The sequence below is a fragment of the Netta rufina genome (genome assembly GCF_964035555.1).
Source record: "Netta rufina genome assembly, chromosome: 3".
Taxonomy (NCBI): domain Eukaryota; kingdom Metazoa; phylum Chordata; class Aves; order Anseriformes; family Anatidae; genus Netta; species Netta rufina.
In genome coordinates, this window is record NC_140125.1 from 36,435,486 (window position 1) to 36,460,655 (window position 25,170).

Consider the following 25,170-nt stretch of genomic DNA (forward strand, 5'->3'; position numbering starts at 1 on the left):
TCTAGATTAAAGTTGCCCTTGCTAACATTGGCCACATGATAAACCTGGAAACATGGGCACTTAGAACTGCCTCTAGTCCGCCTTTTCTGGTTTCCAATACAAGAAAAAGAATAAATGCACCCAAATAAGCTGTTGCATTTAGCTGATAACATTTGGTTTACATAATACTTTACAAAGGATGATCCTGCAAAAATTCTGTGGTAAAGAATACCCTAACTACCTACCCTCTTGTTAATGGACCTCTGATGTAGAAATTTCCCTAAGAAAATTGAACATTTAATTACTATTAGGCACTTCTGCATGCTCTGCCTCATTGCCATCCACCTACTAATGATCAGGCAGCAGAAATACATTACCACCTTTGACAAGCACAAGCACATAGGTGATGAAGCACACTTGCAGTCACTGCCAGGTTCTTTAAAATAAGATTCTTCACTGTGCCTTTTGGCAACATAGCATTTGCTTCCTGTATTAAATGACACAGTATTAAATTCCTTTTCTAGTTGAGGTATTTGCAAAATGCCCTACATATAATTGGAGGCTTCAAGAACTTTGCACGCAAAGAAAAGGACAACGGGTAGTGCTGGGTACAGATGTCAAAATTTACCTCATATATGGGAGGGTAGGTATTATCTATGTAAATCTACTTTTGGTTAACAGTCCTGTCAGTAATTCTTGGTGGTGCTGTAAAAGAAATATTTTGTTACTATTGTTCAATTCAGAATAGAAGCATTTCAGACTCAACAAACAGGTTTGCATCCCCGTGTGAACATCGGGTCAGTTCCATTCCCACATTTCTAAGCAGTGATCTCTGGTGCACTGAAATATAAGATACCAATAGTATGTTTCTTCTCTAAAGTGCTTCTGCAGGAGCTGTGTAGATGTGACATTCATCTGGTCCTTTTGTTTCTGTGTCTTTGTCATTGCAGCTCTCCACATCATGAAGTCCTGTCATACTGTTTTTGCCATCATCCATTAAGTCTTCTGCCAACTCTGTGCTCTTCTTGTTACACTGACAGAAGTCACTGGAGCTCTCCAGTAAGTTGATGCAAAATTTGATAACCAGTGCTAGCCAGGCCATCCCAAAGAGGATCCAAAGAGAGATTACATTCTTGTACCAGCCTGGATAGGTGCGGTCTGGGTTCATCCCTACAACAGAATCACCCAAAACATTTCTACATTGAATCAAGACTTACCTCAAAGGAGGCATTTAATGTAAAGCAGAGACAGAGGACAGAAATATGACCTAATATTAGTGATTTCTATATAGACCCAGGAACTGTGAAGACTACCCATAAAAAATAAAATCAAAATTAGACTATATTAAAGAGAAATTGTTCACTTATTTAAGTTCATAGTTTCTTTTCTCTATTTATCACTCAGCTTTACAACATCATAGTAGTATGTAACAGGGGCTCCCTGCAAGCAGAGAGGTAAGCAGGTTTTATGTACTGGTGTACATACCTTGTTAAGCCAGATGCGAGTGAGTCTCTAAGAGAGGTAATGACCCAAACAGTACTAAAATCTGTAAGAACTGAGCCCTGGAAGACAGCTTGAAATTATGTTAACTCTGCTTGATTGCTTGATTTGTGATCCTCTTGGAGCAGTCATATTTTTGGTTACAGTTCCCCAATGTTTCATGCAAAGAGGCTTCTACGGGCTAAACTGGCAACTGTAGTAATATACATGTAAAAAATAATAACAGAGGCAAAGGAAAGGAATGAATTTAGTCTTATGAAGTGTCTGGGCAGCAGGCTGGGGCACATTAAGGAAAGGTACAATGCACAAACTAGAGACAGTAGAGTCTCTGCATCAGCTTTTTCTCTACTGCTCGTCAAATCCTGTTATTTATTTTCCTTACCTTAAAAAGGTTTGTCACTTTATAGCTGAATACCTGTAGCATGGCAGATACTACAAAGCACCTGATTCTTTTGGGACAGAGCATGAGGAGTTAACACCTATGACATGGTGCCTCTGTGCTCCTGAAAGTCACACCCTGTCCCAAGTTGCAATGAAACTCACACATAGGGCTGGGTTGAAACAGGACATCCACAGAGGCAGGTATTTAGGTGTTTATCATCTGTGACCAGTCCGATGTAGTAATCCTATCCTGTCATTGCCTGCACAGACCAGCAGGTTCCAAATTGTGGTCCATTAACTGTTATGGTCTACAAGATTATGATAAGCAGTAACTGGTCAGTGAAGCCTCATTAAATTATTTGCATTTGGTATTATTATATAGTACAGAATACATTGTACATATTCTGTATACATTGTACATATTTTCAGTATAATGGAACTGCAAGGCATTTTGAGGTTGTCGCTAGTCACTGATAAACCTTTGGGAGCTACCAACCACTTCTGTGGTAACTACTCTTTGGGCTGCCTTTCTATATCAAGGTGAATTTCTGCCAGAAGTATTATATTCAACCTTCAAACAAGCACCTTTCATCAGTGCTAAATTCAAAGGCATAAAAACTGTTAGTTTCTAAATAATAAATGAAAAAATAGAGAAAGACTATTTGAGTCTTCCAAAGAGAATGCTTTATCCACAGAGATCATCTGTGTGCATCAAGGTACAATCTTGGGGATGAGAAGATCAGTAGTTTAGGACCTATGTGGCACAATGCTTCTAACAGAAGGACTTACTCAGTGTGTAAATTAATAGAGTTCAGGGCCAGTAAGAGATGCCATGACAATATTACTAAATAAAACAGGCTAGGGACCACTTTATAACTTCAATTCTAAGTGCCACAGCCTGGCTCATGTTTCTCCCGAAACTGCAGCTGTGTCCAAAGGGAACAACATGGCATGTGATATCCCTCAGAATTTACCTGGCCCAGAACAGTGCCAGGAATCACAATAAGAGGGAAACAGTGTGACAGTCACAAAATAATGCATGAACTCATGCTCTGGCCTTGCTTAGTTTTATGTAGAGACAAACTACAAACACAAGATTGTAAGGCCCAAATGGTCTGTCCTCTACATGCCACAGGTCACAGACATGTATTCACTTATTCCCATATGAACCTAGTCTATCTATGCTGGTATGCTAGTTACAAAGGTACCACAAAGGTGAAGGTATGCCTGGAAGTGAGAAGATGTACTAGAGAAGAACTTCAAAAGTAGTTATCAGGAGTTGAGAGAAATAAACCTGCTGCAGTGCAGAGTTCAGAAGCATCTATAAAATGCTGAAGTGGCTAGCTTCTGTTAAGCTCAATTTGGATAACCTTACCCAAGATAACTTGATTCAGGCTAGTTAAAGCATGTCTACACAAGCTCTAGTCATAACTTTGACATGCTATAGACAAGTTCTATGGTAACACCACTAAATTATCTAAGCACCGAGGAAGCACTATGAAGAAATGAATATAAAGAATCCATAGTAAGGTGTTTATGTCTTTCTGTCTCCCAGGGATTCAAGGGTGCACGTGTTTCTATAATCAATTTCTTGTTAATGAGAAAGTCTTTATCAAAAAGGTGTGTACTGTGTTTCAGCAAATGTACCAGACGTGGGTCCAAACCCATTTCCTCTGACAAAATGTTTTGGCAACGAAAACTACACTGTGCCTGGTGCCTGACAGTCTACACCAAAGTGACTTAAGTTGCCTTTTAGAAAGCAGTTGTCTGGGGTTTTGACCAGGGAAATGTTCACTGTTTGATAATGGTAATGAAGAGTAGCATCTGCTTAAAACTGAACACCACTGGTGCACTGGTGTGCACCACGTGCACCATCAGCAACTGCTGTGATTAAGAATAGCACTCCAGTCTGGCATTGTACTGATTCAAGAGACAGATCACCTGAATGCTGGAAGACTACTCATTGACATGGAAATGATTGCTTTGTGCTTTCACATGTGGCATTTCTATCTGAGAAATCGTGTCTTCTCCAACCTGTCCAATACTTACCTACCACAACAAATTTATCATCAGGTGTGTCGATTGCTAACAGTGTAATATTGCCAATTTGATAAGCCACACTTTTTGCTTTGATACTGAGTAGGTGAAAACAATGAAATTGGAACTACTCACCAATCACATAATCTCCAAACCCAATAGTGCTGAGAGTAATGAACGAATAGTAGAAACCCTCTTCATAAGTCCAGCCTTCTTTGTCAGAGAACAACAAGGGAGGTAGCAGGAGGAACAATAACAACCCAGATACTAGTGCACAGGTCTTCATCAGCAGGGCAGCTTTTATCTAGTAAAACAGAAAAAAAAAAAAAAAAAAAAAAAGAAAGAAAAAAAGACAAGACTTACAAGGTGGCATGGAAAGTAGAGCTCACTTTTTCTGGTTGAAGATGATGTCGGACTCCATAAAAACACAAACATTCAGCACATTCCACTAGAATAAACAGGATGGCTCTTCCAGTCAGCATACATTGATCATTACTTTCATGAATCCTAGGTTCATGACATTTTAAAACCTATTTCACAAATCTTCCCACATAACCTATATATGTAATTCTAACCACAACTGATGATAAACAAACAAGCTATCTCAGAATGGGATATCCGTGAATGGCTCTATGGCTCTAGCAATTCTGTTGCTGTAAGGGAAGCCATTCATCACAAAAGTTCCATCATTTAGTAAATGGCCTTATCTGACACCTTATAGGGATGTCATAAACTAAATTTATTTATTTCCGGTTATTCCTGAGTATTATTGCCTTTTTGGCCAAGAAGGTAGGCAGGCTGTCTTCGTTAGTCAGAGGGTCCCAAATACCAGACAATGTTATTTGTCTCCTGAGCTTCACAGAGAAGCATACCTGGTCACTGCTTACCTTCCAGCGAAACATCTCCTCTAGATGATGGGCACAACGCTGAACCCCCAGCAACATCACTTGCCCGATTTCATTCAGGAGGACAAGGTTCAAGGGGATCCCAAACAGTGCAAACAAGATGCAGAAGATTCGACCAGCCACAGTGCTGGGGCTTAGGTTCCCATAGCCTGGACAGAGAGGAATGAGGTGTTAAATCTACAATGTTCCCTGCTTGCTCTCCTCCCCTAGAGGGGGTGAACCTCCATCTTCTACAAAAGTTAGAGAAGGTCACTGTTCCAAAAGGACCTTTTTTTATAAATAACTGTAAACTACATCTATTGTTTGTCATATCCTATTGCAGGCTGGAAAATAACATTTCTTCCCCTGATAATTTAATTTAGTTCCTTTTCCATTTACCAGTGAATTTCCTCTCTCCTACCCACTGCCCTGGCTAGGACTTGACGTAAATGCAAAACTTCCGTTTAGTTCAGTTTTTGTAAGCATTGTTGGCATCGGGTTTGCTGGTAAATGATCCTGCATGGCTGTCAGATGGTCTCTGAATCAAAACAATACTGTTTTAATAATACCTTTGTCCCACAGGACTAGTGAATTTACCACTGCCTCCTTGCTTACAATCCTTTTTGTGCCACAAGTATCAAATACTCCTTATTCTTAAATTTGTTTAAGTTGTATTCTTAAATTTGTTAAAGTTGTTTGCCATGAGCCAATAAAGACAAACAATTTATATATTTAACCTGAGTAAAAAACTTCAATTTAAGATAGAAAGAAAAAAATGCATTTGAAAGTTTGGCATTTTTTCCAATTGCACCAATTGATCTAATGAAAGATACTGACTAGCAAGCATAGCTTTGCTTATATTATGGCTCAGACAACCATGGCTTCAACAACAATGCTGCAATATTTGTCTTTATTCTCCACATTTTCTCTGTAAAATACCCTGTAAATCTGTAGACTTACAATTCTTTAATTTCAAGTGTTTTACGCCATGAGGAAAATCAGATCTAATTTTATTTCAGAGGATGCTTTAAAGAAGAGGAAAGGACTAGCACATGAAGAACACCTGAACAGTGAATTAATTAATTCAGAGACCTTGACTACATTTCAATATCATCTTCACTCCTTAGCAATTTGTGTATCTCCATACACAAGATTGACATAACCTGGCAAAACTTATCTCTTTGCCATGAATAGCACTAAGTCCTCCTAGCAACATACAACTTTTGGCTTGGTGGAAACCTGGAGGTGCTCCCACCAGTGATGCCTTGTTAATGTGCTTGCAGATGGTGTAGCTCTGGGACAAACGAGCAGCCCCCAGGAGGGAGAGGTCCAAGGGCTGGGCTCTGTACATGAGAAAAGTGGGCACAAACACCCACCGTTGGCTACACGGGATCCCATTCCTTCAGTAATCTCCATCCAATGCTGACTGCAGTAAGCCACCAACCAACTACATAGAAAGAAGTGCCACTATGTGATTTCTACGCATTCTGCACCAAGCTTTGTGCTGACAAAATCTCTCACCATAGGCAACTCTACAAACAGTTAATTATGCACATAGACTAGCAAACTACCCCCAGAAGAATGTCTAGCAGCAAACTGTTCTTCAGTATGTATTTTCACCTCTTTTCTATCCCAACAAATTCTAAACTTTACAATCTGGATGGCTTCCCCTCCAATAACTTTAGGTTTGAATGTTTTGTAAGTCCCTGTTTTTAATGTACACTGTAACACACCAAAGCAATGCCTCCAACAGCCTGTGCCTGGGAAGGGGGAGAGCCCCTGGGAAAGAATGGGATGCTGTTACGTAAGTACAGGTTGTTTTGAAATGCAGTCAAACAAAGGGTCTAAATTAAGACCACAAAGCAGCCTTAATTCCAATGCTGTGTTCTTTACTTATGAGTAACTCTACGCTTTTATGCACTCCCCCCTCTCCATGTAATTGCTGACAGTCATTTCTGCTGGATTTCACCCTATCTAGACTAACAGGTGTGAGACACACAGGCAAGTAAATCAGACAGATGTTCCCATGAAAATGAATTTGAGGAATACGTGCCTTATGTGATCCACGCCACACTGACTATGCCACATTTCAGTGGGGTTCTAGTTTTCCTCTTTCATGATATTTAGGATGATTTGCAGGATGGTCTGGACTGATGGGACAGAGCAGGGCTGCATTTAACGTAAGGCTGAAATCTGAAAATGAGTCGCGTACACCTATGGACAGCCATTCCCAAGGGTTGTTTTCTTCTTCCCCTTCTATTTCAAGTCAACAAAGGCTGTGTAGAGGCTTGGGCAGTTCTTTTTGCCATAGCTTTCCAGGTTATCCAGCCTCTGGGGAAGAGGAAAAAAAAATCAAGAAAGGGAGGAAGAAAGGTCCGTAATCTCAGATCACTGGGTGAAGCACAGGATTTTGGGGACCCCACATAGTGCTAAATAGAGAGCAAGTAAGGTTAAGCTGTACATTGCATTTAATTTAGAAGAGCAAATTCAATGATGTAAGAAGATCCACTGTGTACAGGAAAGTCCAGCATGCCAAACACCAGACCTGCTTTGCATATGTTTTATCTTGTGCCCCTGGGCTCAGCGGCTCAAGACAATTTCCTGAAGACTTGGTGAGCAGCTGCTGTAAACATGCCAAAAAAGTCCACATCCCATTAGCCTTTTAGACAGGATGCAAGGTTTGTTCAAACAGCACAGAAGACTTGAGATTACGTAAAATAGCTAGCAATTTATATCTGGCTGATGATTTACCCTTGTTTTTGGGCTAGACAAATAGGTATGAATATAGCTGTATGCAAACCGTAGTTGTTACAAACCTCAAGCAGGAATAGATAAATGGGAATTATTCTCTTCAGCAAAGGGAATGAGGCTAATTGGTGCTTTATACTGTTGTGGGTTATACATCAGAAGATCTCCACCAGCTTCAAAGACCAAAACAAACTACAGTGTCAGCAGTGTCACACCTCTCACAGACCTGCTACTGGGATCTCACCTCATGCATGCCTGTCCCAGGGGACACTGAGGGAGGCTCACCAAAAACTACATAGAAATCAAAGTGCAAGTGGTTTCACTGAAGCAGCAGGAGAAAATTCCTGTATAGCTGCTCTCATTTTGAAATAAAGTCCTACTTAATCCTCCTCAGAAGAAGCAAAATAAGTGTTTTAATTTCTAAGCAATCACATCCACTTTTACTTATGTGCTTCTGTTACACACCTTCAGTAAATCCACCTTGATTTCCGAATACATTCCTGTGCATAATGGATTCAGAGGCTCTGAGTACTTGCTAAGGGGAAGAGACTGAGGTATGATTAATGGAGTACCAGTGAAATATCTCTCAATTCACATGGCAATATCCCACTTGCAAAGCGCCCAGTTCAGCAGATGTAACTGCTGCTTTCTGCTACTGACAATGGGTGGCTTGTTTGGCTCCAGTTCTCACTGTTCCGCCATAAAGGAGTATCTTAAGCAGAAAGTAATTAGAACAAAAAAAAAAAAAAAAAAAAAAAAAAAAAAAAGGAAGAAAAAAGTGGGCTTTGTCAGTTGAAAATAATCTGCAAATTCACCAAATTTCAGCTGGGAAATAAACAGAGTTAGGTTGTCACAAAAAAGCCAGTGAAAAGTCGCTTCTCTAGCCAGTACCTTTATCAGTGGTTTGTGCATTCAAACATGTTTTGGTGGAGATTTTGGTTTAATTCTTTCTCCTACCTAAGTGGATACAAACCATAACTTCCCAAAGGAGTGTCATAATCTCAAGGTAACAGGCTGTTCTTGTGTAGGAGTAGGGAAGGGCTCTCAGCCTCACCTGTTGGCAGTATTTTGCTTGGAACACTCAAACACTCACTGAAGCCTGGGAGCCAGGTACCTTGCCTTAGATGAGTGTCTGATCCACAGGGCTGTTAGGCAGTCCAGTAAGGGATGCCAGTGCTATGATTACGTTATTTTGCATTACACATTTAACTACTCTGAGAAAGATGCTCCACTTGGCAGCTGAGGAGATCTCCGGTGAGCCACAATCCTGTTCTCCCAGGCACAGAAAGAAACTCCATACTCTCTCCTACACCCTCAAGTACCTCTCAAACCACCAACCTCCTGGCAAGAAGTATACTGCCAGCTCCTCCCCTAACACTTTTCAGAAGATCTAAACTTTTCTTTCACTTGTGTTCTTTAGAAGTAACCTGAATGTTTTAATTCAGGCTAAATGAGAGTTGTGTTCATGACAAATTCAAATGTTGCATTGAGTTAAAAATAAAAATATTTAAATCCAATTTATATGGAGAAGATGTCAGTGGTGACAGAACCTCAGGAACTGTGTCCAATATGGGAAACTTCATTTTAATCCTGGTAGGTTGAACCAGTGGGTATGGGGGAGATGCTCATTGCTATTCATTTTAGTTGGTGCTGTGATAGAGACCAGTAACTAATACGCTAAAAACATGTTTTAGCAGAGTTATTTGGCAGTTTTGACCCTTTCCAGTTCCAGGCAACAGCAAAAACTGTTTGTAGACTCCTTGAACATATGACTCAAAACCTTCTGTGAAAGACCAGGATAATGCTTGAGATGACTACTGCAGTCTTCTGTTCATTATATTCACACTGTGTATACATTGGAGGCTGTATAGTGTGCTTAGTCCCAACGCTTAGTCCCAACGGAGCAAGATGGCACGTGGTCAGGAAAGCAGACTGAATTTGTCATTTCTCAGGAGCTAACTCAGACGATGTTTCTGTGAGCGCAATCTTCACATCCCTCAGTGACCTCCCATCGACTGTTGTGTTGCTTCCTACTCAGATGAGCCCCTACATCAGCTCTGCTGGTGCTAAGGGTAGGAAAAAAGATCAAAAATCAAAGGAATGCTGTTATTCAATGGAGAACTCCTCTGCACATACTTGAGGGTCACAGAGGGTTTAAATGTAAAAAATATCTGTAGGCTGTTATTCCACATTTTAAAGCACCTTGATGTCTTAAAGTAGTTAACTGGTGGGCTAAAGGGTACCCATTCCACAGGAGCTCCATCACATGCTAGGCAGCAGTATAGAAGGTCAAAGTCTTAGAGACAAACTCTTGCTGGCCCAAAGCCCTTTGCTGCTAGGAGTTCCACGACTTTCCAACCATGAACTGGCTGTTCCTCCCCTCCAGTAGGAACCATTCATGCAACATACTAATTACCTGCAACAATATACCCAATATCACCCCTAACTCATCAACAGTCTGTTCCTTGCCTCTTTGTTAGCTCCTTCAGGGGGCTGCTGTAGGGAGCTTTCACACTGGGTTAACCAGAGAAGGGAAGACAGAAGGAAGTCTTCACTTTCCTTTGTGCTGTGAGATGGTTTATTTGCTTTTACTGCTTTGTTTCATGTTTAAATTAATGCAAATGAATTCTGCTGTCAGAAAATGGGAAGGCAGCACTAGCTAATGGTATCCACTCACCTAAGATAAAGCAAGACAGTTGGGCTATGAGAGAACAATATTCTTCCTTCTCTTAGGCTAGCACAGGTAACCTCAATCTAAACTCAGACATTATCCTTCCATTTTCTCTGAAATTACACCACCCTGTGGTGGTATGACTTTAGGAACTTTAATCTTGTTCCCCATTCTGAACTCGCTTTAACCTCCTCCTAGCTAACTAGGAAGAGAGTGAACAGAGAGGGGAGACTGTCAGTAAGGAATAAAGAAGTTTGAAGGGTAAAACGAACAGCATATTGCTTTCTCTTTCTTTAATTTTGTTTAATAGTACAGCTCTAAGGGAACTAAGATAATTCTCTAAGTCATTAAAGAGAGAAAATCCCTATAGAAAATCCTGCAGAAAGTGAGATAACGTACAGGATCTGGAGTGATGTGACAAGCAGATACAGCAATGAAGGATGCACAACAGCGGGGAGAATGAATTAGAGAAGGCCAGGACTGCCAATCCCACATTATCAAAAATTATAAATGCAGTTCCATTCAAATTATGAAACTGGCCAATTATTATGCAGGCTTTGGGGCACTTGTTTCATACACATCTCGTCTTGGAGACTTCAGGATTAGAGTACCAAGTATGTCCAGCCTGCAGGTCAGAACCTTACTACGCTTTCTAAGCAAAACTCATGTACTGCTTTTAATCGCTACTGGAAGTTGATGAGATTCTGATTTAAATGGAAGAGGGGGATAACATAGCATAGAAAAGACCACATCCTGAGTCATAGGGATATAAACTGTGTCATTGGGGGAAGCAGGTAGTGTCCATCACCTGGTGTCAACGGGGGAAAGAATCTGTCATCCCTTCCTGTAGCCTAAAGAGAGTTCTGGTGAGGACTTCAGAGAAACATGAAAACCTCACCACAACCTTCTTAAGAAACACTTTTCCACAGTGTCAGCTCCTACATAGCTGTGCCTTCCGCATGAAGCTTCGTACTGTGAATCACTGAATCACTCTGCTGAACTTCACTGAGTTTTTTGGGAAGGACTTTGTCTCTTTGCTTGACATCACAAAATCAGCCTTATTTTTAAGCCAGGCAGTGATGTCTGAGTCAATGAGGCTGCACCAGCTATTATCTCAAGAGCTTGCATAAACTTGCAAAGAGGATTGTTAACTTAGACACAAGGTGGTGGAGGTCTGTGAGGCTGTGTGGTATTCCCTTCTACAGCATACTGTCATCTACAGAGTGTTAAGACACTAACCTGTACACAGTTAGCAATTTAAATTGGAAAACAAAACAAAACACAGAAAATCAAAGGCGAAAGTTCTCTGTGTAGAGATGAACAATTGCAAAGTTATTAGCAAAGCACCTAGAATCACAGTAAAGGCTTTAAAACAATAAGATACAAGTAGCTATAACACTTGGTGCTTTTGTCCCCTGATACGAAGTTCTCCCTCCCCACCACCCCAACTCTGGGAGCAAGAAGCCTACTAAAATAAAAAAGGAAAAAGCTTAGGCTTTCACAGGGTAACAGCCAGAAATGTTTAGTCCAGATCTCTGCCAATATCACAAAAAGCCCTTATATTTTAACATTACAAATTTGATTCTCCTTAAATGTGATTAATTTAAATTAGACAGTTTAGAATTTAATCAGGATTAACTATGGAGGCAAGCAAAGCAGCTCTAATCAGATACTGCTTTGTACTGGAGGCCAGAAAGAACTGCCCAGGCTTTATGCTGGAAACCCACAGCCACTGCAGCCCTATCTGATGAGGCTCCACTGCCATCATCTGGTACAACCCGTACCTGGTAGTAAGACACACCAAACAGAACAGAATGTATGCAAGAAGAGCAGGGCTGAAAGATGCTCTGGATCACAGTAATTTTATTTTATTTTAAGCAAAGCAAAAAAAAAAAAAACACAACGTCCTCTGTTAGCTCTTGTTTTGGGGCTTAATGTTCTGAAGTCAATGCATCTTCAATGACTATCAGAAATAAATCTAAATAATATTCTATGTGGGTGCACATAGAAAGTTCTGAATCTAAAATGTATTTGAAATTGAAGAGAACTGACAGATGTGACATAGATGAGGAGAACTGATTTTTATTTTTTTTTAATGGATTCAATAGCTATCTCACAACATCCTCTACCCCCATGTTTTTTTGTAATACTGTGTGAGAAAACATTTTTATAATACATAGTAAGAAAAGATGTCAGGGCAAGTTACTAATGGTTTTGGGAACTCGTGACATGCACTATCAACAATTATTAGGTATGGTGTTACCTAATGCAGATACGAAATCCATTTTATTGTTTCCATTCTCTACCTCCCCCCCCCCCCCCCTTTTTCATCACTCCTTCATAGCTTCACATTACTCATTTGCTTGGAACTTGACTTAACTGAATTGTTTCATTTATCCAACTATGGGACTTCAATCTACACATGCAGGCCCTCAGCCAACACAAGTAGAAATAAGAAAGAATAAATCACAAATAACACATCCAAGGATTTAGCATTCAATATTATGTGTTTTTCAAAATCCTTTCTTCTTCTTGTAACAGAAAAAGCTCATTTCAATGTACAATTCATCTCCTACCTATCAGACAGCACTAGGCTTGGGAAAGGGATAGAAAAGTATAGGGAAAGAGGTTGTGGGGTCTCCTTCCTCAAAGATTTTTGAAAGCGGCCAGGACATGGTCCTGGGCAACCTGCTCTGGGTGCTCAAGCAAGGGTTGGACCAGGTGACCTCCAGAGGTCCTTGCCAATCTCAACCACCCTGTGATTCTGAGAGACAGGAAGTGTAGGTATTGCAGCACCCTGAAGCAATACTACTTCAGGACTAGAAAATTGAGTAACTTAATAGGGATATGTACTGAGCTAATTATTCCTGCATCTAATTAGAGGTCATTACTGCAATGGCAATAACAAAGCATTCTTAGTTCTAGGGCTAGTCTATTGCATGCTTACCCATTGCATGACATAGACAAACTATAGAGTGCTATGATATAGACAAGCTATATTAAGTCCCATAAGGCTGGACAGTATCTGATAGCACACATCCTCATTCCTGCTCCTTTCCCACCTATAAGGCTGTCCTGTGAGTGGGGAACTCTTACCAATGGTGGTTATTGCAGAGATGGAGAAGAAGAAAGACCCGCTGAAGTCCCACCTGCCCAGGCTGGTAGTGTTTCCCTGGATGGTTACGCCGCTTTTGTAGGCCTCGATGATACCCTGCAAAGAGACAGTAACATGAGATCCCACAAACTCAGAAGAGCCAAAAGTCAGCATACTTACTGTAAGCAAATGGCATCTACAGAATAACAGAAAGTTGCATGCGCACACGGTGGATCATACAGGTAAACATGGAAGAGACTGGAGGGCAAGAGTTGCCTAGCGAAAGCCTCTCCAGATAGTTATTGACTGCCCTACAGCATACAGGCTAGGAAAAGAAAGTGTTTCCAGACAGCATATTCTAAAGGCAGAACCCCCAGAGCAGCAAGTAAAGGTGCAAACATAAATGATACATGCTGGATACCTTGTCTACACTGGGGTGGAAAGCATGTAGTGTAACATATGACAAACTACACAGAATGGCCAGCCCACTAGTATTGTGCACCCTGTCCCCACCTCACCACACCATGTATGAATAAATGGATTGGATTAGTGGGACACTCAATTCTGTTCAAACCACCTGGGAACAACTCAGATGTCATCATGGCAAAGTGTACAGAATTATGCCAAAATAAGGTAACAGACATTTTAACATTGCCCACATCTGACTATGCATTCTCATGCCAATAAAGTTAATGACATTGAACCTACTTGTGTTGAAAACAACATTAGTCACAGCACATACGCTAAGCTTTTCACACCCACAGACTAAAAATCTTTTGGAGGTGATTTCCTTGAATGCAAAGTGTAGTCAAGAATAAATAAAATTCATTAACTCTGAGAAAGACACACAGATACCCAACACTATCCCTACCACACTGTAAGACTGCTGATAAAGCTTTCATTACTAATAAAAGGAAGCACTCTCAGGTTAGACTTGCAGCAGCTGTAAGTTTTACAAAGAAATTGTGGTTTGTGCATCCATCAAGCAAACCAGTGCCTCAAGCCTGCAAAGCAGCTTTGTCCCATTTTACAGACGAAGACATGCTATGCTGTAAGCAATTCCTGGTATCATACATGGCTGTGAATTAAAAGTAGTTTCTAGAGACTCAGTCAGCACCTTTATTATAAGGACCATTATCTTTTTTCTCCAGAGCTACTAGTTCTCACACTAAGAATAAGGAACAGCTCTTAAAAGCAACATACATTCTCTTCCAAGTGGAGAAACACCATTTGATAGTCATTCTCAGACTTACCTTCACTTACTCATAACTCAAGGCAATTAATTGCAACAATTCAGGGTTGCATCATAACCCATTAAAGTCTGATAAAATGCTCTTCTGCTTTTCTCTGCACAAGATAGAGGAGAGAGCCCTTACTCTGAGAAGGGCTAAGAATCAGATGCTATATTACGTTATGCTTCCCTCAGTTAATTGCTTCCTTGAGTTGAGCAATATATTTAGAAAAAAAAAAAGGGGGGGGGGGGGAAGGAGGAGGAGGAGGAGAAAGGGAAGAGGGAGAGAAAGAGACAAAGATTTTACATCAGGAAGTCTCCAGCAGCAGGATTCGTTTTGCATAGATTGCATGTAATTTCCACTCCTTCCACAGCCAGTGTCTGCACTGGGGTTCGTCAGGGTGTATGGGATGCAGGCTCTGACCTTTCTCTGTTCTCCATGATCTCTGATGATGTTTGACCTCAGGTTTAAGAGCAGTTCTGCAGTCAGGAATCAGGGTGCCCAAGAATATAAAATAACTCCCTAAACAAACCATATGCCAAGGGAAACACTAGAAATTTCAATAGATGACAGATCTGTATTTTCCCTTCTCCCTGTGAGAAACTATTGTCTAAATTTTAAGACAAAAAGCTTGTTATTCTCTCAAACTTTCCTTGTGTAGCCTGTCATCTCAGCAGTTCCATATATTTAATCCTGAAGACGTATATACATGCTGGAACACCAACAGTCCAGCTCTCAGATAAATTACCAGCTTGGCTAGATAGAGGTATGAAGCCCCTCTGCATACAGCATGTTTTCCATTCTCCTGCCTGTTGTCCTGCTGGTACAAGCTAAGAAGTTGACAACATTACATGATACCAAGTTTTTAAAGCCAGAAACTTCAGACACCTTAACCAGAGGATAAGAAACTGTGGCTGAATTAGCCTAGAGAATTGAAAGTTTCTCCACATAGGAAGTGGAAATCAGCAAACTGAACAGGATGTCATGTGAGAAGCAAGTCACAGGAACCAAAGCATTAAGTGCTTAATTTCACATCATTGCATCACTTCAGTTCTGCATGGTTTAGGACAAGAGACTGTGCAGGTGTAAGCACCATGCTAGCTTTGCAGTGATTTCAACAGTGAAATGTCTGCACTGTGTTAACTTCTCCTGAGGTAATGCTACTGCCAGGAAATAGTTTGTCTCAAGAGGTAGACAGGTAGGCTCAAGCACTTGCAGTGAATGGCATGATGATCCTGCACTCACCTTTACGAGGAGGTAACACACAGCTCACTCGCTGGCACAGAGCAAGCACTGAGCCTGCAGTGCCCACTGCTTCTGTTTCTGGGCTTAAGGTACTTCACATACTTACAAGAGGTCTTCAAGAGCCTTCAGCAGTAAGCCTCTGGCTAAGCATTTCTGTGTTAAATCTTGTTATCAAACATCCAGACAACATGGTTAACTGTGAGGATCACTGTGACTGTTACAACCTGATATGGGGATCACTGAATAATCATGAAAATCAAAACCACTTGAATAAACTGTTACTCCCAGGAAAAATGTCAAGTTGAATACTGGCAGGATAACAGAGCTACTGCTGCAACCCTGAAAGTGGAGGATTCTTAGAAGGTGGAGAAAACAATACTAACATTTTTTTTTTTTAAATGTAAGACTTTTATTACAATATTCAGAGACAACCTCTGATTCACAGCAACAATGTTGGAAAAATAAAAATTTATTCTTCTGAGAAGAGCAGAAGTGATGGAGTTTACAGATGTGCCTATATAGGCAGATTTGTGAAAGAAATTCACAGATGGCTATTAATACACAAAAATTACCTCTGGCACAGCAAGTTATTGGATCGCAAACTCCTGGAGGCTGAGGAGGCAGAGAAATATCAGTGCATACTTGCACTAATTTAACAGGCTTCTCTAGGCATCTGCTTTTGGTTACTTTTTTCACAAAAAGAAATAAATTTAAAAGTAGTTTGTCATTTTGAGAGAACACATAGGAGAAACCCAACTAATAAATGATCAAGTACAACAGCTGGATTCTCCCCGCTTTTCTCATTGCAAAAGCACCACCCCTCCCCCCCCCCCAAAAAAAATAAAAATTGGCCTGTGGGTGCAAGAATCGAATCACATACATTAGGTGACATCTGCTAGGTCTCTTTAGCCTGGTTTTGAGAACCAGACATTTCCTGCTTTGCTTTACATTGATTTGGGGGAGAAATACTAAGGATTTTTATTTTTCTTTTATTTAGGATAATCATTTACATGGTGTCTTCTCTAAAACCTGATACATTAAAAGGTACCTAGTAGAAGCAGGGTTTCAAACCCATTTTTCAAAAAAAGTGCTATCTGCTTGACCTAATATACTAGTCACCATCACCAAATGCTTGAACACAATTCATCTTGAACTTGTGGGGTTTGGGCTGGATATTTCAGGAACTTGAAAGGTCATGCATGTAACTCAGAAGTATAGGAAGGAAACAGTGGGTGGTTAAAATAGTCAGAAAAAAAAAAATAACCCAGAACCCAGTTCTGCTTTGGTTTTTACAGACAGACAAGCTACGTAACATAGGAAAGTAACTTTTTTGCACTTATTTCCCCCCTCTAAAATAATCATAGTAACTTGTTAGTCACAGGGTCTACTTTGCTGACAAATCCTGTACGTATCATATTAACCCTCCTATAGAGGTTTTTGTGGAATTGCTATAGGATTTATAAATGATGAGCTTTGATATTTTTGGGCTTCACAAGTCAATGAAGCTTTGCAAGCTGCCACATTTTTTCATGAACTAGGCTGCTGTGTTTCTTGATAGTACCACGCAAAGCCTACTTGCATGGTCAAGTCTCATTGCAGCTGGCAATTAGAAAAAAGACATGACTTAAACATTTAAATGTAGATGTCTGTCCCAACACCTCTGTGAAAAGCATGCTTTTGGTTACTTACATTTGGCCTCCACCTTGGTTTTACTCAGCCACAAGCTCTGAAGTTTTCACTTAGGAACATCACAAACTAATACTTGCAAGTGCACCCTTTATGTTAGATCATTACATCCCACTACAAATTAAAGCCTAGTTTGGCGTGTCCTTCTGCAGGGAATTCCCTCCTTTAATTCAAGCCCACTGGTAACTCCATGAGGAAGCTGTAGATTTCTGCTGACTCCCTTGTCTAATGTGCTTCAGACATAAACTTATTTTAGAATGGCAATTACCTTCTTTCCTTCTCTCTATTCAGTTAGAATAACCATTGCTGGTTCTTCCTCCAGGAGCATCCAAAAACAACAGTATCCCAACTTCCTTATTGAGGTTAAAGAAACACAAATAAAAATATATAAAATCACTGCTTCATCCTGCCTTTCAGCCCTTTTCAGCTTTGGGACTGTACTTTCACAAATGACTGACACTGAATGCTTCATTTCTCCTGTAAAACCACCCCACAGAGCTTTGCCCCAACAAAATCAATATAGCTACAGTCATACCAGCAAAAAATAAAATACCTGTTTGAATTACACTTCCAATAGAGTTTTTACTCTTCAGAGAAGAAAAAAAAAGTGAGGAATGAGGTAGCCTACGTAAATACCTCCAGAAGCTTAATACCTACAGCCTACGGAGTATATTTCTCTTTCAAAATTTCTGAGTTACATCTTCTTCTTTCCCGGAAAAACACAGGTTTATTCATTTTTCATTTGCTGTGGAGTCACTCTTGCTTTCAGCCACATCTTTTTTCTCATTCACCATGTGTGTTGTGTTATCAGTTCTGGGCAACTCCCAGCTTATCCACTTCCTCTTTTCTAAACCCTCTTATCACATGTGGGCCCCTCCACCACCAGCTTGTAGCTGCAGCATGGCTTCTGATCAGCAAGGGCTGCCAAATGGAAAAACATTATTTACTCTGACCTCCTTAATGCCAACTGAAAACTTCATTCTTCAGATCTGTGCTGATTCAGGTGAGTTGAGTACAGCTTTCAAAAAATGCACTTAAAGTCAGCAATGATGAATGAATGCATGTGTATACTTGAGCTGAGACGCTGCCTTCCTCACAATCTTTACCTTCTCCTGAACATTATTCTTTGCTGTGAAGATTATAGAAAGAGAAACAAAGTTTACATAAAATGATTAATCAGACTGACTCTGATCTATCTGCCACCCTCCTTCCCCCCAGAACCAATAATAAGATACAAAGTGACACGGGGGAACAGGAAGCCATGGAAGATCATTACCATTCAAAGGATGCCCACGAGAATTCCTAACTCTTCCTGGACTATGCTCAAAATTTCTCTCACATTTCTGGGCAAAAATTTTTTACTGGAGGAAAGCATCATGGAAGGAGTCACACAAATGACTTTTATAAACTATGATTCCAGTCACTGTTGCTGTCCTTGTGCTTCTGAACTACAGCATTTTGGCCAGAGTTCACAGTAAACTTGAGATATCTTCATAGGCAACAGCAGCATTTCCTAATTGCATTTGGAAGCAGTTCTCCATGAAGGCAAAAAAGCATGAGAAGTGATTGGAGTAAGAAACTTCACTCCCAAGTTTAGATGAAGCATACACATTCTTATATAAAATCACCTTCTCCAGAGAGTATATGGCCTCCTGAAAGCTGTATAATTTCAGATTATAAAGGTGAGGAAGTGTCTATCAATGAGGGAAAGGAGGCATTTCCAAGCCACCAAACTACCATTTAGATTAATGACAAAATATAAACTCACAAACATCGTGCCTCAGAAATTATGTGTAATATTTATATATAAACACTCATTTACTTTTCACAGAATACCAGCCGTAATCAGAAGGAAATATTAATGTTAATCTTGTCTCAGATTGTGAGGACAAGGGTCAATTAACTTCAAAAAAGAGGTTACGGATTGCACCATTCCCAGCTATGAGCTCTGGTCCCCTGTTCTGGCCTGGAGTGGAAGCTTACTTGAATTCTAACCAAAAGAAAAGCAGGCACAAGGTTCATTACAGATGCTGGATTATAGACTCCAGCTGTTTTCTTTAGACTTTTACTGTCGGTGCTGGATCTGCACTAAGGTTTCTAGAACCCACATAGGCTTCCTTTTCTAAGGGGAAGGATCAAGAGATGCAGTAAACAGTGCTACAATCACTGCTACCCTGAACCACTAACACTTTTTCTGAAAATTAAGTTTTTATATCTAGGAAGACAGTGCAGCATGATTCAAGGGCCAAAGCACTGTTATTGCTTCCCAAATCCAAGAACACGAGTGACTCAAGAGCAAATAGGACCTGGTACAAGGCACTGCCTATGTAACCTACAGGACAGAACACAGCAGGTTGTGTTACATCATCTCTGTAAAATTGAGAAGATCTTTCTCTAGTAGTTATTTTCCTTTTAGTTGCTTTAAAAAGGATGGGGATGGACTATCATGGACAAGTAACTCTAAGAGCAACCTGCATCTTTAAACAGCTGAGAAGATGTAACATCTCTGATAGGCACCCCCTGTATTTAGATGTCTGCTGCTAGCATGGTGTCCCAAGTCCGCCTTTTTAAATACAGGTACCTGACATTACATCATTAACCAGAAGACCTAAGAGTGAGTTGACTCACCAGAAACAACTGCACATCCATAGATTTTCTCCTTACCTTCCAAGAAGTCCAGCAATGTACCACTATCCTATTGTCCATCCTGCTTTATACAACAATTTCCTACAAATTTTTCTCTAACAACTTCTGTCAAAGGCTAGCAGATAACGTAAGCACTGAACATAAAATGCACATACTCTTGGTAACATAACCACACTTCTTTTTAATTAACAGTTAATTTCCTTCTTTGATATGGGTCTGGGCAAAAGTGTACTGGCTATAACTTAATCAAAACTGTAACACATTTTGATAAAATGGTAATGAGAAAGAGCAATTACAGAGGATGAACCCTGTGTCACCTGTGACAAGCCAATGGAAATTTTGACTAAAGTGGGTCCTATAAAAATATCATTGCTCCACAAGAGAAGGATCCAATGCTGCTCCATACAGTCCCTTATGGAGCTGGTGATCTCTGTTACTCACCCCCTAATGGTCAACCACTGCCACATCGTCTGTGGACAAGATGACTTTAGTAAACTGCATTTGAAGGTTTTTATTTCCTGACAGCTGACACAAAACTCTGCTGGTTCAATGTCAGCATAATCCAAAGTATTGATGAGGATCTTCCAGTCACGTGGGAGCTAGTTGCTCTTTTAATCACGAACTTCATGTGATTCTAGCTGTTGACTCTGGAGATAACAGTATCTAGGTCCACCTGCAGGCTTTCAGTTTATGGCCTGCCCTTTAGAATTAGGTCCTTTCCACTACACCTTCAATCTTTCCTGGCAGGAGTATTGTTAGCTCACATTTGATCTTTTCCTTCCCAATTTATGTAAATGACATGGCTTAATTAGCCTCTTGCATCTACAATAGTAGAAAGTGGGTAGAATAATATAATACAGGAAACAGCTGTATTAGGTGATAAGGTTACAGGGAAAAAAAAAAAGGCAAGGACAGAATGAAAAGGATATCCCAGTAACAGCCCAACACAGTGCTGCAAGTCTGACCCTACACACAATCTTCTGACAAAAGAGATGTGGAAAAGCACAGTGCCTATAGCTACATCAGTGTCTAAAACTACTGACAATGCTGCAGGAAGAAGAACATGCTCGGGGGACAGCTCAGCTGCAGCAGTGCTATGTATACTCCTCCTAGGCAGTAAAACAGAGAAGTGCATCAAGCTAGGCAGTGTGGCTAAGACCTCTCCCCCACAAAGGTTAGAATAGGTCTCAGCTCCACAAGATGTGACAAAGCAGAAAGTGCAGCCTCACTCATTGGACACTTTTGGAAAGGTTCGCAAATCTGTAATCAATATCATTCTTACCTGGTCTGCAACTCTTGGATAACTTTCCCTCCCCCCAGTGGAGTCCAGTTACTGTTCTTCACTGTACTGAGGGTTCATAATCTGAAATCTGCTTTATTGCATCTGCTTCTACCTTCTGCAAACTGTGTAATTTAGAGCTTCCTTTGATGTGACCTCACATTTTGCCACATGAAGACCACCATCACATTTACAATAACAAGCCAGATACTGTCCACTTTGTATGTTGCCTACTGTCTCTGGAGGATCTGTTTACTTTTGTTCTTGGTTAACAAGTGTTTGTATCATAGACTTTGCTTACAGTGTCAGAAAAACAGCCTAGGGTGAGATAGGTCAAACCCAAACATGTTTTCCTTGAGCAGATGTTACTGGGTGCACAGTAGAGGGATATGGGGCTGGAGTCTCTCAATTCTCCTTTATGCTGTCCTTACTCTAGGCATAAGTAATGAAAGCCAAGAAAAATGCAAGTCAATCTTCCCCATATGCACACACACATTCATGTATGTACATAGTAGCACACATGCATGTTTTTTTTTGTGTGTGTGGTTATACATAAGCCAGTTGCACATGCTACCCTCAGTTATTTAGAAAATGCAGAACTGCAGAACCCTGCAGGGGAGGAGCCAGACAAAAAATAGCTGTGGGAAGCAGGGACCTACCACTACAGAGGTCATATACACAGTTCTAACACTCCTCTGCTGTTCAGTTTTTGTTGGTCTGCTATCTCCAGCTCATTCTCTCTTTTGTTTTGCTAATTAGAAAATTGTTTCCGACCCAGAAAGATCTGAGCCACTGAAATAACAGGATGAGTTTTCTAGTTTAGCTACCATGGCATGGTTTGTTTGCCTTTCCTCCTGCCCATCCTCACACAATGCTCTCATGCAAGCTCCTCAAGGCAGGAGCTCTCTGCTGCTTTCCATCTGCACAAGGGCTGGACGAGTAGATCTCCAGTTGCAGCTGGTAACTAGGAACTAAGCAATAAACAGGTTGTAAAATGATGTTTGTACATTGCTTCAGCAAACTGGGATTTTATTCCATATTGGCTACTATTCACTTTAAAATAAACATAGAGTTTAGAATTATCTATGATGAAAAGCCGTATGAAAATAGAAAGGAACTGCCAGTAATGTCAAAGCAATTAAAATTCACTCACTGCTTTATGTTTTCACACTCTTTATATGTCTTTCTTATTTGCAAATAATCAGCTGTGTATCTAGAATACAAACTTGTTATCTGAAGAGGGTTATTGATGCATTGCCTGATAAACTCTGTATTAAGCAATTTACTGTACAGGGAATTTTTTTTTCTTTTCTGAGCACACTTACAGTAAATGAGCAATGTGACATAGGAATTTAAAAAAGAGTACAGGAAAGAAGCAATCCTGTGGATTATTTATTTAAGATAAATTTCTCACTGTGAAAGTTATTGAAAATAGCACACAAAGCCATTCAAATGGACTACAGCTTCTCAAAGGAAGAATGCATGCACAGACATTCTGTATAAAATGAAACAAAACTTTCTTTTAATGTACTCATCCAAGGCATGCTCAGGTCACAATTAAATACTCACATGGCACAATAAAGCTGTAGCTGGTCTGAAGGGATTTGGGTGGCTGTCCTAATCTCTTGCCTACCAGACAGTATGAAGAATTAGTAGAGGTCATCTTGCAGTAAAACGAACCACCAGAACAACATTGTAAAGACCTTTCCACCTACTCACTTGAGACTACTTCCTCTACTACTATCACCTCATTACTCTCATTCACCCAGAGAAATCCCTTGCAGCCCCATGGGCACTGAATGAAACTCAGTCTGAAGCTGCCTCTGTGCAATGCCAGGCTGGTCAGCTCTGATGCATTTCTCACACCTCCCAGATTAATTATTTCAAAAGGCTATCTATATTCCTCAGCTGGAGCTGTACTCAACAGACAATATAAATAATAAGAGTAGGTACCATAGTAGCTTTCAAGGGACCAAATTTGAAGATTGACAATGCAATCTGCACTTTCACTCTGCTACTGATTGCCATTGAGGATTTACCATCTAGAAAGTCAAAGGATGAGAGCTTGACACAGGTTCTCAGCACAGTTTTGTCTTACTGAAACTCCTGATAAGATTATCCGCTTGATGTATTTCTGGTTTATTTATTTATCTCTGCCGGAGAAATTAAAAAAAGTGGTGGAAATATTTATCTTTTAGGTCTTTTAAGCTCTGATGACCAGCTACCATGCTTCCAGACACTACCAAACACCGCTAGCACCCTCCACCCCACTTTTTGTTTTTCAGTGCCTATTCCAGGTAGGCGGCACCCAAAAGAAGCAGCATATAACCAACTACCAGAACTCACTGATCTAGAATGGTTTGGGCAAATATTTATGACATTTCAATATTATAAATTATATTTTCTTTCTTTTTCTTTTTTTTTTTTTTTTTTTTAAATTTCAAACAGAGAGTGAACATGAAGGCCATTTTGCTCGTTTCTCTCATTTCTGTACCACAAAATGTAGCCACTTGAACTTCGGTAAGATTGCATTTGGTCCACCTGTGTATTTTACAGCCATCCTGCAAACAACCTCAGAAACTTTTTGAGGTTTACATCTGCACTGCATTACTAGGATTTTTTCACTTCCCTTTAATTAACAGGTAGAAAACTGATGGAGGAGGAGAAGGTTTGACACCAACACAAAACGCAATCCAACTTACCACACCAAAGCCTTTCCGTTAGAACTCATCACTTGGAAGCTGCCGCAGGGTATCTCTAACTCATCCTTAATTACTTCAGCAGCAAGCCAGAACCACCTGCATTTAACACCAGGTCCTACCCCCCCACCACCTTCCTCCCACCACTTAAACCCCAACCAAAGCCGGCGGGGCCGAGAGAAGCCCCCTTGAAAGCCCCCCTCTTGGTGGCCCAGCTCGGCGAGGGCAGGGGCTCACCTGGATGAGGCGCTGCAGGGCGGCCCCCCGCAGGCAGGTGTGGTTGGCGAGCAGCTCCCAGTGCTGCTGGAGGAGCCGCCGGGCTGCCTGCACCTCAGCCGGCCTCTCCAGAGCCTGCAGCACGCCGGCCCCCAGCCCCACGTAGCCCACATAGGCCACCAGCAGCACCGGCACCCCCCAGCGCCGCCGCTGAGCCTCCGCCGCCCCCATGGCTGCCGCCGCCGCTGAGCCGCCGCGGGGCTGAAGAAGCCGAGGGCGGGAGGAGACCGCGCCCGGCCGGCCCACGGCACCTCCCCGGCCTCCGCCTCCTCGCCGGGCGGCTTCGGAGCTCCCTGGCCCCGGAGGTCCCTGCCCCAAGGCTGGCTGTGCCCCGAGGGCACTAAACGGGTGTCCCTGATAACGGCTGTGCCGTACAGACACTGGGAGGTGCCGCCCGGTTCTCCCGCGGAGAGCAGCAATCTCTTTGGGTGTGCGAAAAGTTTGTCGTTTACCTGTTTTGGTGCAGCGTGGGAGCTGAAGGGGAATAAACGCACTAAATTTCTGAGCGGGGTGCCTTTGATGTGCTGTCGAATGGTAAAGCCTTCCTACACTGCCCCGTGATTTTCTTGCTAGGGGAGTGTTTGTGCTGTTGTAAGTAAGGCAGCATTCAAGCAGACTCTGTACAACCGACTGGTTCTGGTAATATGCTAACAATTTTTTGGGGGGTAGATGCTTTAAGCTCATGTTTTTACTGACAAAATGCAGAATTGCACATGCAATCTTCTGCCAGCATGAAACTGGCAATGCTATGCTAGCCCTGTTCCTGTATCATCCTCAACACAGTCATAAAAAACAACCAACCTTGTGCTGCTC

General features: G+C 41.2%; 1 protein-coding gene across 1 annotated transcript; it reads right to left on the minus strand.

Annotated features, from left to right (window-relative positions):
• Positions 1-853: 853 nt before the first annotated feature.
• KCNK17 (potassium two pore domain channel subfamily K member 17) lies at positions 854-25,041 on the minus strand (the record flags this gene model as incomplete). Its single annotated transcript, XM_084283420.1, has 5 exons — positions 854-1,149; positions 4,033-4,201; positions 4,785-4,951; positions 13,297-13,411; positions 24,319-25,041. The coding sequence occupies 5 exons, from the start codon at positions 25,039-25,041 to the stop codon at positions 854-856; spliced, it is 1,470 nt and encodes a 489-aa protein (XP_084139546.1).
• Between the last annotated feature and the right edge of the window lie 129 nt (positions 25,042-25,170).